Here is a 15,269-nt window from a genome sequence, read left to right on the forward strand (position 1 = left end):
CTAAGAGCGCTTCCAAAGCAGTTATGGCTAGGTGCAAAAATGACTGGCTGAAATGCTAAACCAGAGTTATGCAGGAGGTCAGAGTAGATGGCCAAATAGTTTCTTTCCTTAAAAGTCTGTGACATAAATACAGTCAAATAAATGTTGCCAAGCACTTTTTAGACTGAGGAATTCATCATAGAAATCATAGAGAAGTAGGACTGGAAGGAACCTCCAGAGGTCATCTAGTCCAACCTCCTGCCTGAGGCAGGATCATCGCTACTCAAACCATTTTATACAATGTATAATCTAAAGTCTTCATAAAACTACTGTCAAGCCTGCCACAACCAAAGACATTTGGGATGGCGATTCCCTTTAAAAAGTTTAATTAATTTAAAAAAATTTTAGATGAATATTTTTTTATATTTAGTTAGTGTGAGCTAAGTGCAACTACTATCACAAACCAGAAAAATGAAAATGTTGAAGGAGTCGTCAACTGAAGAAAATTACCTAACAAGCAATATTTATTTTGTTGTTCTCCTTTCTAATGTTTTAACAGGTTTGACTTGTCTGACAAAGATTCCTTTTTTGATAGCAAAACTAGGAGCACGATTGTAAGTATTGCATTTTTAAGTCATGTACAGCAGGATATTACCATTCTAATCTTGTGTTAATTGCTCATCTAGTAGCATTAGTCCAAACTCTTATTAATAATGCTATTAATTGTCCTTGTGAGCAATTATTTAAATAACAGGATCAAGTATTTCTGCTCTAATGCTGAATGGTAAATGCTGTTTGATATGAACAGCATGTCTTTTCTTGCACAATATTTTCATTTTATTCTGTTAGAATCTCGGTGATTCTGCGGGGTAGCTTAAGCTAGTGAACCAAGCATTGGAATGGGACTCATAGGACTAAGGTTCTAGTCTTGCCATTGCTGACAAGTCATTTTGCCCCTCATTGCCTTGCTTTTCCCTCTTGTAAAATAATGCTGACCCCTACCCCTTTCAGAAAATGCTTGTAAAGCACCAGTGAAAGATGATGTATAATAGCTGTGTCTTATTAGCAGTGGTGATTATTTTTAAAGCAGCATTCAGATAGGAAGTAGGGTTAAAAACTCTTGGCTTTTAAAAATTGTTTCAAAATAACAACAAAACTTATATTAAAGAATCTCGACAGAAAGAACACTCGCTGTATTTTAGTCACAGTGACCATTCTTCTTTGTTACATTAACACGTGGCATTTGCTGCTGATGTGGTTATTAGTCTGCACTGTGGTAGACTAAAGAACTCTAAGGGTGTTTCTACACATCACTGTATAGTGATGTTGTTACACTGACATGCTTTAGTGCTTCCTTTTGGAAGTACTAAAGAATGATGCAGTACAAGCAGTTACAGCACCGTGCATGCAGTGCATGGGTAGATTTCGCTGCTACGTTACCTTAGCGGTGCGCTATACCCGGGGAGCGCGTTGCTATGGCAGCATAGCTGGCAATCGTGTGTAGAGGTGCCCTAAGAATACTGTTTAGCAATTATATACATTTTCCCCATTATGTTGTTTTAAAGGAGGGTAAGTATCATTATCCCCATTTTACAGATGGTGGAGCTGAGGCAATTAGGAAAAGAGAGGATTTCACAAAGGTACACAATGAATCTGGACATAGTGACACATGAATACTTCCTACCTTCATATTTGGTGTCCTGTCTGCTTGGCAACACAGTTTCACATGAAGCTTATACAGGATTTTAATACACAACCCTGAAACTCTACTGCAGGACTGAATGCTATGCATGTAGAAAAGCTGCCACACAAGCCATTAAAAATACCATTCTGTGTGTGTGTGCATGTGCGTGTGTGTCTGTATGCCAGTACATCAACTGGGTATAATACCAAATTAGCCTAAAATTCTAATCAAAGACATTTGCATTGCATTCCATTGTTTTCTGCCAGTATTTCATCCTTGTAACTACAGTTACATTAAACATTAAAGTCTTCTTAAGGCTGCTTCACAAAAGTACTCTCCTTTGTGTGTGTGCCAAGTAACAAATCAAAGCATAACCCTATTTACTTAGGTATAGTTGGCATAATGCAGCTTTTCTCTGTGTCAACATACATTCAGTGTGGCTGCAGAGAAATAGAAAATTATAAACAGAGTAAAGTCAGACAGTTGTTAAAATCTCTTTTTATGGCTGTGTTTTGGAAGAATGGTGCCAAACACTGACTGTTGAGTAGTGAGATGGGGAGCTGTTGTTGTGACTTATTTTGTACAGTGGATGTACATGGCAATGTGCAAAAAGTGCAGAGTCTGACCTGAAAGCATTGCAGCCTAACAACCAAATTATTAAATAAAGGGCAGTAAGCCTCCACATTGTCTCAAGGACAGTGCAGTCAGAATCAGGAAGCATGACTTGTATTCCCAGCTCTCCTGACAGCCTTTAGTGTGAGTATGAGAAAATTGTTCTAGGTCTTGCTGACTTTATGACCAGTTTTGTCCTTTGTCTGGTTTACTTCATTTACATGGTCTTTGGAGCAAGTGGTTATGTTTGCACAGCACCAAACACAGTGGCATTTCTCATGGTCTTAAGGGTCCTGAGCACTACCAAAGTTCAGTTCATCACAATAATGGACTGTCAGTCCCACCTGGAAATCCTAGCTGTTACTGTAACAAGAATAATAATAGGAGACTATTTTCTCTGACACTTGGTCTACTTCCCACTCCCATTTTCCCTCGTTCATCTTCTAATATAACCTGTCTGGTCTCCCCAGCACTAGTTTGGCAGGTCTCACACATCTGTGCACTAGGAAGGAAATTCTTGTCCATGTCAATGTCACATGGCCATGTCAATGTCACTTCACTTCACTGAAGTGTCAATGTCACTTAAAGCCAGCCCAATTTAAAAAAGGAAGAAAGGGAGGATTAAGGGCGCAGGATGTGCAAAAAGGGAATCACAGTTAAAAGAGAAGGAGCAAAAGAATGAGAAGACCACACAGACCGAAAAAAGGGAAAGGGAAGATGGAACAAAAAGAGATGATAGCTCAGGGTTTGGGGCAGAAAGAGGTAGCTCACTGTTTAATAGCTTAAGACATGAAAAAAATCAATTCTGTTACATACCGAAGTAAAACAGATAGTATGGTGATAGGCCTGTGTGTTTAAAATCTCTGAAAGTGACCTTGTAATATAAGGTAGATCAAATGGTTCCCTTTTGTGCTTTATGTACTTCAGTCTTTATCATTGTTTCTTGAAGTCATCTTTCTAATCTTTCAATATGTGTTTTTGAATCATAGTATAAATATTGACCCTTCCACCAACTGCTCAATGAATAGGAATTCTGTCACTCCCAAGCATTGTTTGACATCCAGAAAGCAAGACACAGAACTTTTCATTTATTCCTAAAATATATATTACATAATTAAAATTATTTCTATAACAGGACTTCACTTCACCCGAACTAGGGAATAACATTTAAGGCAGACCTATTGATGGAAGAGTTCTCTCATGAATAGAGAACTAGACTGGAATTCAGTAAACCCTGACTCAGTTCCCAGTTCAACTAAAGTTTTCCTTGATGACCTGGGCAGGTTATATAAACTATCCTTGCACAATTATCTGTCTGTAAAATGAAGAAAATGCTTTCTTACCTCACACAGATATTGCAAGCATGATTATGAGGTGAGGTTCTAGACCAGGGGTGGGCAAAATACAGTCCATGGGTCAGATCTGGTCTGCCAGGCCATTCTTTCCAGCCTGCAGGGCCCCTAAAAATTTAGAAAATTAATTATCTGTCCATGGCTGCCTGTTAAATATAACAAGGTGCCAACAGCAGCAGGACCTAGGAGGAACTGGTGGCAGGACCACCTGGCCCTGCCCCACCCCACTCCACCCCCAAGCCTCCCTACCACCAGCCCCCAATCGGAAGGCTCTGTGGCTTCTGGCGTGGTGACCTTTTGACTGTTTCCCAGCCCTCCCTCCATCTGAGTGGAAACTCAGATAACATCGGATGGAGGGAGAGGGGGGTGATAACCTTAATCAGTCCATGCCATGGGATCTTGCCAGGCCAAGTTGGGCTGGATTCACACTGCGCCATGTGGCATGGAGTTGGTGGTGCCCAGCAAGGAAGCGGGGGCAGAAACTGCCATGATCAGCCCACATCATGGGACCCACACTAGGCCAGGTCAGTTCCATGGCACGTAGTGCTGGCCAGGGTGAGCTGGAGCTAGAGAAGTGGGTGGGCAGGCAGGCAGGCAGGGAGGGTAGGCAGGGGGAGTAGCAGTGGTGGGTGGGAAGCAGCAGCAGCAATGGTGGGCAGGCATGTGGGAGGGAGAGTAGGGAAGCAGTAGGTGAAGGGCAGCAGTGGCAGTAAGGAAAGTGGCAGTGGTGGGAGCGCAGGGCCTGCACCAGTCCCCCAGGACTAGTGGGGACCCAAGGTGGGGCATCATGAGTGTGGAGTCTAGGCACAGGGTCCATCTGGCTCTATTGCACAAAACTTGCATGCAGTCTGTCTGAGCTCTGTGCCTCTGGGGAGAGCCCCACATGATGGAGCTGGCAGTCTGGCCCAGCTCACTGCTATGCACAAGTCATGGGGAATGGTGGGGAGCTGGGCTGCCTCCACCCCTCTCCCTGCCACCCCAGCTGAGTCCCATGACCTTCACCACTGGCTTCATAGCTCAGGGCTCAGTGGGGCTGGCCCTACCCACTGCCACCATCTGTGGCCAGGGACTAGGGTGGGAGCCCAGGGAGTTGTGCACTGTAGGGCCAGGTGGGGCTGACCTTGCTCACTGCCACCACATGCAGCTCCAGGGACTGGCACACTCCAGAAACTCCGAGGACCCACCCACACCCACATACATGCATACACATGCACCCCCACCATTCCCCCAAACACCCACACCCTCCCACACACTTCCACTCCACCAACCTTAACTCCACACCCTCGCACAGTCCCCCTCCCCAACCACATACCCCACATCCACCCTCCCACCACACACACACATACACCCACTCTCCAACCACACACCCCACACATACGTCCCCTTACCCCTCACACACAATATACAAGAGAAAGACTGTATTTTGAGCTATTATGCAATTGCTCTAGATATACTGTGCAAACACACATAAACCAGGACAGTTTTTTTTTTTTAAATAAAATTAAAATAAATTATAGGAAATGTTATATTTTTTTTAGTATATAATTTGGTGCTTTTCCAGTTTCAAGATGGCAGCACCCTCCCTTCCCAAAGGAGAACTTCTGGGGCAAGGGGAGGGACTTCCAAAGGTCAGGGGCTAGAGGTGGGATTTCTTGTCCCAAGATGGCAACCAGGGGGCGGGGCTACTGTCAAGGGGCAGGGCTATCCTTGCAGCCCTCAACAGCTCACCAAAATTCATTAAGCAGCCCTCCAGCCAAAATAATTGCCCACCCCGATCTAGAAGATTTAGGTTCATATATGTACATCGAAGGAACAACATTCCAAATGAACCCTTTGAATGTCACTAGAAAAAGAGCTATCCTTTACAGCGCCAACACCTATTGAGGCATCTAGCACTCCATGGCACTAAATAAACCTCAGAGCTTCTTTTTGCTGCATCAGGGTTTGTATGGTAGATTCCTTGATCGCTGCAGTTCTGAAACCACTCTCTCGACTTTATGTTAGACCTTTGAGCCAATAAGATTTAGAACTGTGGCTGCACAAGCAAGTTATGAAAATGAATCGGCAGCATATTTAGAAGCAACAGCCCCCTGAGTATCTCCTGCCTATTTAGTCCAAAATGGAGAGAGAGGTTGTGAGGTGGGGGAGGGAGCTGAGATTACATGCCAGTACTCAAGATTAAACTATGGAGCTATGCACCTTCAAAAACACACTTTTATTTCCTGCTTTCATGTAAGGGGTTGAACTTGATGACCCTCAGTGTCCCTTTTAATCCTCTTGCTGTATTATTCTTGTGTTCTCTTGGCCAGACAGGAGTAAAAGTAGTGAGTCTCATACAGCTCACTTGCTCATTTTTATGATGTGTAATTTGTCCTGTACCCTCCGGTGTGCAGAGTGGCATGAGAGTACTTCTCTTTCCCAGGTCAACATAGGGTGATGTTCATCTGCTCAGGCCCTCTGTTGGAATATACAAGAGTTGTTCAAAATAAATAAATACTTGGGTGAAAACTGCATGGCTTTGTTTAATGTCAGTAGAGCTAAGCCAATTTATACCAGCTGGCCTGATAGGACAATTTAGAGTACAAGCTATTTGTAGAAATATGCTTTTATCCTGGGATCTACATTTCCTAAAGTGTCTATAAATAGTAGTACTATAATAATAAATAGATACATTTAACCCACTTCCCCAAGCAAATCAAAATCTTGTATCTTATTAATTGGCAGTTTAGTTAAGTTTCTCTCCTTACAGATACTGGACATAGAAATAAAATAGTCTAATTTCCTCAATACCCACAATTTTATAAAAGAGTACTGAATTAATCTACAGTTCAGAGGTCCCAGTATTTGTATTTGAATTGTTCTCTGATAAAGATCTTGCTATTCACTTTCACTGACAATATACTTAAAATAACATTTTTCCTCCTTCCATTTTGCTAATACAGGTTTATGAAATCCTGAAAAGAACAACATGTACCAAAGCCAAATACAGCATGGGTAAGGAACAATATCTAGGTCTGAGGTCAACTTCATTTTCAGATATCATAAATGCTTGCAAAACTGGAAAGGAAGGCATGGTTTAGATTTTATCCCCCCACCTACATTTTGCTTCATCTTTGTATAATAGTTTTAAGCTGGAAAATTTGTCATCTGTGAAGGTATAGATCTGTTGTTACAAATAGATCTTGAATTTCATTGTAAACTGAGATTCATTCTATCAGACAATCTGAAGTCTGAAAAAGGACTGAACAGCAGCATAAAGCAGTATGTAGTACCATGCAGATATGGAGATTAGCTTTGAATGAGTTATCTATCTCACAAACTGGAAGCAGTGTAGCCACATAATGCAATCACTTAGCCCATCTGAGAAGCAGAGCAGATTTTTCTGGCCAGACCATTCTGTTAATGTGACTGTACTGCTTCCAGTACCTGAGCTAGCTTGTCTGGTGTTGCCATGGATGTAAACAATTGCAGGATCAGGAATCGGAATCAGAATCTAGATCTGGCCAAATTAATCCATCCCATTTCAGTAGTGACCTTAAATTGTTACTACCTGGTAGCTCTGCATTTGAGAAGTTTCCAGCACCATCATGGTTTAGCCAAGAATGCCAGTCAGTGCCACTCAGCAGAGAATCCAGGCATTGGAGTGGGCCTGCCCAGGGTTGTAGGATTTCAGCTTTCAGAAGTGTGGATCCAACAACAATCAAGAAACAGAAAATAAAATAAAAGAGAAAATAGACCGTCCTAGTAAAGATCTGCTGACCATATTCACCATTCAGTTTCTTAAGAATCTGTTCAACACAGACTATGACATGTAACAATCCACTCAGCTCTGGGACTGAAATTAATAAATAACTCATAGTAAGCCAAATCATATATGGTAAAAGGCTCAATTCTTCAAATCCAATTGTGCCCCATAACTGACATTCCACAGAAAGGGGATGTGGGGGGCAGGGAGGGGAAGAGCCAAAAGGAAAAGCGTGGGGGTGGGGGGAAGGTTCAATGGCTGCTGGCAGTTGTTTAAATCATTAATTTGTCCACAAGCAGTTAAACCTGAACTTGAATTACAGGTAGCTCTGTTCAAATGTTGACATATAAGCTGTTAAGAAATCTATCAAATAACAGAGGAATGATTAAGCCAGAAATGTTTTTCATATTCTGACTTTTCAGTTCAAGCAGCATGATACAGTTAACAATTAGTGAGTTCTTATAGATTTGTCTACACTGATTTCTGAGAATAGACCTTAAGATCATCCTCAGCCAGCTTAGATATAACCCATACCAAAGATATAACCCATACCAAACCTGTACACACTTGTGTTGCATATTTGCAGAGCAAAGCCATTTTAGGTACTGGTCAATGGACTACTTGTCTTAGAGGCAGAATGATGCAGGACAGCACCCAGGACAGCTGTGGCACAGTGGGGAAGCAGCGACTTTCAGTTGTCACTGTGCCTGCCACCTGTGTGATTGTACAGATGCAGCAGCAGCAATTTTTCCCTCCCTTTTTATCCCCTTCGAAGCTGGTGCCCAGAGTGGCTTCCCAGTTATACTACAGACTTGTCTTTCCTTCTGGATTATAAAGAAAGAAATGGGGTGCAGATGAGCTAGAAGCCAGTAACAGGGAATTGTGAGATTGCTGGCAGGAGACATCTTAATCTTGAGGCCTGCAGCACACAGATAAGTTCCAAATGCAGTGCAGAAAGGGTGATCTAGGAGAAATGCAGGATCACAATCTATGTCATGCCTTCAAGAGACAGCCTAGACTGACACAAGGGGTAAAGCATAGTGGTTTACAGTATAGATGGTCCACAGGCATGAGGATGATCTTAAAGTCCAGTCTAACTATCAGTGTAACCAGAGTGTATATACCTTAAGTTTACTTAGTTGATGAACTGGCAGAACTTCTGTTTCCAGGAGAGATTGCCAGGATCTATTTTGACAAGCTGCTGCTAGACCAGTTTCACAGAAGAAAAAATGTACTAGCATTCTGGGTAGTGGAACATCACACCACATGATGTGGAATCTTATCTTGGAATTAGTTGCTTACATGCCTTCCTAGTCTAAAATGGGAACAACATTAATGGTCCCTTCAGAAAAGGTGAAGAAAAGGGACCTTTTCTTCTACAACCTCTATCAGATGTGGGCATGGAAAGATTACAGTTTATGCCCTCTTCAAAAAGCTTTTGTGACTAGATCTTCAGTAGGTTTAATCAACATAGCTCCATCTGACCTAAACAAATGTTTGAATCAGATTTGAATGAATACTGATGGGGATATAGAACATTTTGAAAGTGCTTCCTCAAGGACTTTGCTACATAGCAGGAAATATAAAGCAATATAATGAGCACTCCAGTGTAAACACTTCTGCTGTTTATACTGTGTGCCTGTAAAATTGTGAATGGTACATTAAAACGTTTAAAGTCAATATGCAGATGGTTGTTACAACTGGAAATGTACCTTACCACTTCTACCTAAATTAAGTGTGAAAAGGCCCTCTGTCTGCAGTTCTTATTGTTATACAGTAGGATTTTCCAAAGAATAGTCTTACAGCACTGTAGGCATTTCTCGGTGGGTTAAGAGCACTTAATCCCTCCTCCAAAAGGCACCCAATAACTTGAAGGATTGGGCCCCTAATAAATTTGGAAATGCTCCTCTTAAAAAACCCTTTACACCAAAACTGTTGTTGGATTATTCTCGATGTTTCTTTATACTGAGTCCCATATTATGGTGTCAGAAGTGGATTGAAATGCAACATATCCTGAGAACATCTGAAAATATATCTTTTTTTTTGGTTTTGTTTTGTACTTTTCTTAAATTCCTTTTAAACACATTGGCCAGATTTTAATCAAATTAATTTTATTGAAACCAATGGAGTTATATCACGTTAAATCACCTGAGGGCCTGGTCTGAAAAGGTCTAAGTCAACATTCAATATGCGATTCTGCTAAATCACAAATATATCTTCATAGGTAACATGACCCATTCAGAGTCTTGTAGATTGTCCATATTTGGAAGTAGCTATATTAATGTCAGCAGCTGTAAAAAAAAAAAAAAAAAAAAGCCCATATATTGAATTGTATACTAACCATCCATGGATGTGTGTCCAGCTAAGCAGTCCTTTGGAATTCTGTAGCAAGATGAGATTTCTAAGTGCATTCTTCACCTGTTGCATATGTTGTATGTCCTTACTTCTTTTACTCTATCCCCAAGTTAAAGAATGAGATCACTCTTCAGACAGCAGAACATAAAAACTCAGAATTCCCTCAGCCCACATTCATTTTATAGATATAGCATTAATTGCTTTCAGGCTCTTGCATGTAACTAATAGACGGATGTGTAAACAGGGAAAGGAGAGGGAAGAAAGAAGGAAACTGCACTTTTAAATAAAAGACGAAAATGTGGTAAATATGGTAAGTATTACACAAGGTCTTTGCAAAGGCTTTCCCTACAATTTCTCTGATCAATCTGAAATCTCAATTTAAAACTTTGTGCATATGATGTGTGTGAATGTGTGTTCCTTTATGCCATCAATTCCATCCATAGTCTTCTTGTGATCCAGCCTCTTGCTTACCTACTTTCAAATCTGCAGACTTGCCTTTTAAATCAGACTGACTCTTCAGAAAAATGTAATTTTTTGTAATGCCTAATTTCAAGTGATTGGCCTTGAGTGTTTGATCTTCATATATATATATATATATATATATATATATATATATATATATATATATGACTTCCTCTTACTGTCTCCAGTTTTCCATTTCATAAAATAAATTATGTTTAATAATCTATGGGCTCAAAAATGAAACTTACATGGAGAGGAATGTGGTGGCAAAAGATTCATTACCTAACCAAATGACTGTTATTTTGAGGGAATGCTCCAGAAAGGCTGAATGTTAACTTGATACTGTCCAAACTTGAAATTGTAAATAGTTATTATGTCTTTGTTTTTCAAGGGATCACCAGTTTGCTTGCCAATGGCGTTTATAGTGCAGCATATCCCTTGCATGATGTAAGTGATCTTGAAATATATTTTACATGTCTACAATCTGACACCAAGAAATGCTTAATGTGCTATGCATTAATGACACCATCTCAAACATCTTTAGTGTTTCAAAAGACTTATTTTCTCCTCTGCTTTTACAATGAATTTCAATAATGTATAAACCTCTGTCAACTGTGCATTTTCTTTTAGTAACTCCCTCACAACTGAGTGTCTTTGGTCATCAAAAAATGCTGCTTTAACAGTAAATTAATAGAGTTGTTTTGGTGTCTCAGTAAATTAAATGTTTTTCTTAGTTTTTGACCTTCTGCTCTCAAGGACTCTGGCACCTTTGTTGGGATATATATTTATTTCTGTGGCTCCAAGTGGCTAGTTTCCTGGTCTAAATCCCCCAGGCATGCCCGAGCAAATATAATGAATGTTGTTGATTGTGTATGTGATCAGTTGCCATTGTGAAGAAGGAATAACTTCATACTCAGGGTTTTAATTGTCACCATAGAACATCTACACGCTTATTGCTCTGCAGTTTATTGCTCCTGGGAAGCTCCTGGGCGTATAGTTTACATGTGTGCCCGAACCACAGCACGTTGAGCTGGGTTGCAGCAGTCCCTGCTGGCAAGGGACCCAGGGGTCAGCCTGCCAGCCCAGGGCTGCTTCTACTAGGTTCAATGTGCTGTGGAGGGACTGCCTGGGGCATAAGGTACATTAATGTGCAGCTAGCTGGCAGGCAGCACCCACACTGAAGCACCCTTGTGCCCCAGCCAGCCAGCTCAGCATCTACATGTGCATTGCTGCATGTGAAAAAACTCTGTGGAAGGCTAGGACTTCTATTTACAAGTACTACTCCGCTGCAGAGTTTATTAGTGTACTCCAGCCTAATAGAAGCAAATGTGTAGACCCTGAGATGTTTATTGTACAGTTAATTAGTCAACTGCGCAGTAAATGTCATGTGTAGATGCACCCCATGAAACAAATTAGAGTGTAAACTCTAGTATTTAACCAGACTGCTTATATAAGCAAAGGGATCTGGTCCTCATCACAACTTCATTTTTTTCCAAATAATTTACTTTATGGCCCCAGTAGAGATTAGCAGGATCAGGGACCAGTAAGGAACCTTATAGACAACCTTTCACCCTTCTGCACTGGTATGAACCTGTACCAGGTGATCCCCTAGAGCTGCTTGGTGGCCGTTATTTAAATTTAAAAAAAAGAGCTAGGGAATCACCCTCCAGGGAGTGGGATGGTGAAAGATGCATTATCTAAATAAATAGCTGGTATTTTGAGGGAAAGCTCCAGAAAGGCTGGATGTTAACTTGATACTATCCAGACTTAAAGTTGTAAATGGCTATTATGACTTTGGTTTTCAAGGGATTAAATGGTGTGGGATGGGGGTAAGGACCCCTCTACATGTGCAGATAAAGGCATGATGGGATTGTATGCTCAATCCACACAATCACACCTAATGCCATGCCACATTAGGGCTGTGTGAAGCTTTGGTCCCTGATTCAATTTGGTGGAGATTCGGCCCAATTTGGTGGCCAAATCTGCTAATCCGAATAGAATCAGGTGACTCTTTAATCTCGCAGAATCGAATCAGAACCATCCAAATCGATTTGGAAAGATTCAACAATTCGGACATAGACACAGCTTTAAATGTTTTTTCTACATACCTCAAGGTACCGGGAGGTTCATGAATGCTGAGATTCTGGGGCGGATGGAGTATCCCACAGGAAAGCAGAGGGATCCCCAGTGTGCTTGGCAGCAGAGTCAGAGGTGGACCAGAAGCACTTATGGGACCACTGGGGAGCATGCTGGGGGTCACCCATGGTTCAGTGACTGGTACCTCCCAGGTCTGGGAGGGTACCCAGAGTCCCCCCGTGGCCAATCACCAAGCCAAGCGGGGGCACAGAGGGGCACCCCTGCACACTCAAAGGTGGACCCAGAAGTGGATCAGAAGTACTTCTGGTCCACTTCCGGGTTTGCCACTGAGCATGCAGGGGCCCTCCCCCGTGCTCCTGTGGGATGCTCCATCTGCCCCACCATTGCAGCACTCATGTTCTGCGCCTGGTACCTCAAGGTATGTAAAAAAAAACATCTAACGCTGTGTCTATGGTCGAATCACTGATTCCCCAAATCAGCATCGAATCTTCAGATTTGGATTCAGCCAAATCAAATCAGGGAAAGTGAATCCAAACCAATGAATCAAATCAGTATCCCCAATTTGGGTTGAATCTGAATTGAATATGGCCCATTGCACACACCCCTAATGGGCATGGCAGGAGGCATAATTGTGAGATTATGGATCAGATCCTATCACGCCTTAATGCTGTTGCAGGGGAAGCCTGATCCTGGGCACCCCCTGCACTGGCAAGAAATAAGCTCCTGTGGCTGGGAGCCCCCTCAACTGATAGGGCTCCCAACTGCAGAGGTGCACCGTGCACATCTGCTGCTGAGAGCCCTATTACCTGACCCAGGCTCCCAGTTGCAGAAGCACCCAGGATTAACTGGTTAATTGCACCTCAAGTATAACATGTACGTGGGGCCTAACTAAGATAAGAACAGGTCCTTTGGTCTGGTACTTATTTGAAAGTATTGTGCTCTCTTGAACTACAAATATCATTTAGAAATCTAGAAAGATTAAATAAATTCTACTAAATGTACATATTAACATTCTTCTGTGTCATGTTTGGTATATACTTATGAGATATATTCCATGTCCTATTGGATATGGCATAATAGAACATATTATGATACTAATGGCTGGTCACAAATTCTTTTATTCTGTTATGTATCACCTTAGAAGTGGCCCAAAAGCAAAACCTCAGATCTAATCACCTATGAACTTTGGTTTGAATATGGATCAGCCTTCTCAGCTGGCCTGTTCTCTCTAACATGGACTGAGCTAAACCCCAATTGCAACTGATATACCATATCCCTTCCCTTTAAATTTTTGGGCTATTTTTATCACTTATTCATTCACTTTAGCCAGTGGCTGACTTCATTACTATTTTTTTATGTGCTTGGTGACAAAAGAGAAAATGTGCTATGACAATGTGACTTCATAAAATACATTATTATTATTTTACAAATTGCTTTTCTGTTTTGATGCAGTGAGTGCATGAGATGCATGGTATGTTAGATGCATAACAACACTGGGTGCGACTTGTTTCATGATGCAGACTTTCTTTTTTTAAAGGGTGACTATGAAGGTGACAATGTTGAACTCAATGACAGAAAAGTAAGTTGATATAGGGAATTCAGCAAGTTCTCAAGAGTCACCTGTTGGGATCTGGACATTTGCCAAGATTTTACAGAAAGTATCATGGAAAGGCAGCCAATGCTTTTCAGTACAAGTGCATAAATTTCCATATATAATAATGGTGCATTTCATGCTGTGTTAGTAAAAGTAATGTCAGCATACATTTTAAATGCTCTTAAACAGTCATAATGTAACTTCTAGCTAACCAACATGCAGGCATGGTCAGTCAGATTCTGATATCCTAACCTGCATTAAAGAGTATATCACTTCAAAAATAACCATACTGAATTCAATATAGCTACTCACAGAAATACAATAGAATTTAATAGAGCTACTCACTGGCAATATTAGGCCTCATTTTAATTTCTGTTTCAGGTAGGTTCTTTACCTAGAGGAAGACTAAAAGTTACTTTTAGGATATGTGTTATCTCGTGTTTGAAGTGCTAAGGGATGTTTTTCTGCTATGGGATAGAGGAAATGGTTTTTCATCAGAAAATACTAATTTATCTAAACTTTTTAAAAGTAAAATATTAGTTTTTGTAGGTCCAGAATGAAGGCAGAGAGAGAGAGAGGATAGGTTGTAGCCCAACAGTTAGGTCAGTTGCCTGGCATATGGGAGACTCTCAGTGACATCCCAACCTTGTAACTAGGAGTGACCGTGGGGGGAACTTACCCTAGTCATCAAGTTAAGAGGGGTGCTGGAATTGCCCACCACCCCTGTAGAGTCCATGTCCTAGCAGTATACCTATGCTGGGAACTCCAAAACATTCTCTGGCAGCTGCTGCTGCTGATTTAAGAGCAACAGCAGGGGCAGGCAGAGCATGCGTGCCAGTAACAGCAGCTCAGTTAGGACTGTGGAGTTCCCAGCATCTGTAAGAGTGCTACCCCTCCCCCTGCCCCTTTTGCCCCATGTCAGAACCCACACATGACCCTTCAGCCCTGCTCTTTGATCCCATGCCTCACCCATGCTCCCTCCAGCTCCTTGCTCTCCCGCAGCAACTCTGCTTGTTACGCCACTGTTGGAAAAGACTGTTTTTATGGTTATAATACTTTGGTTCAAGCCACTTCTCTGAATCAGCACATATTATTCTGAGGTGGCTTGCTTTCTCTCTTTTTCCTGTTGGTTATTTTAGGATGAGACAAATGCTCTTATTTTTTCATGAAAATTTTCAAAAACTTTCAAGTTTTAATAAAATGTAATGCAACCTGTTAAAGCATTGTCTATCCTGGCCACTTGCAAGCATCCCACAGATAGCATTGACCAGAAAACAAGTATTCTTTAAAAAAGAATTGGCCAGATTAGGCAGGGGGATTTTAGCCAGGGCCAAGGGGAGCCTGCAGTGGGGAGAGGAGCTCTTGAGAGTGCAGTCACTGCTGGTGATG

At 41.5% G+C, this 15,269-nt stretch overlaps 1 protein-coding gene across 4 annotated transcripts in view; it reads left to right on the forward strand.

Moving 5' to 3' along the window:
- The window catches only part of ANO1 (anoctamin 1), a 135,878-nt gene that overhangs the window by 61,145 nt on the left and 59,464 nt on the right, over window positions 1-15,269 (forward strand). For 3 of the 4 annotated variants that reach the window (XM_090032895.1, XM_090032892.1, XM_090032894.1), the window contains exons 6-10: window positions 539-593; window positions 6,570-6,621; window positions 9,972-10,037; window positions 10,581-10,636; window positions 13,824-13,865. In XM_090032895.1, coding sequence (XP_089889021.1) covers window positions 539-593; window positions 6,570-6,621; window positions 9,972-10,037; window positions 10,581-10,636; window positions 13,824-13,865 — 271 coding nt within the window. The remainder of the gene's footprint in view (window positions 1-538; window positions 594-6,569; window positions 6,622-9,971; window positions 10,038-10,580; window positions 10,637-13,823; window positions 13,866-15,269) is intronic. The other variant, XM_090032893.1, reaches the window with a different exon arrangement.

The sequence above is a fragment of the Crocodylus siamensis genome, chromosome 2, assembly GCF_052110815.1.
Source record: "Crocodylus siamensis isolate JL-2025a chromosome 2, ASM5211081v1, whole genome shotgun sequence".
NCBI classification, from domain to species: domain Eukaryota; kingdom Metazoa; phylum Chordata; order Crocodylia; family Crocodylidae; genus Crocodylus; species Crocodylus siamensis.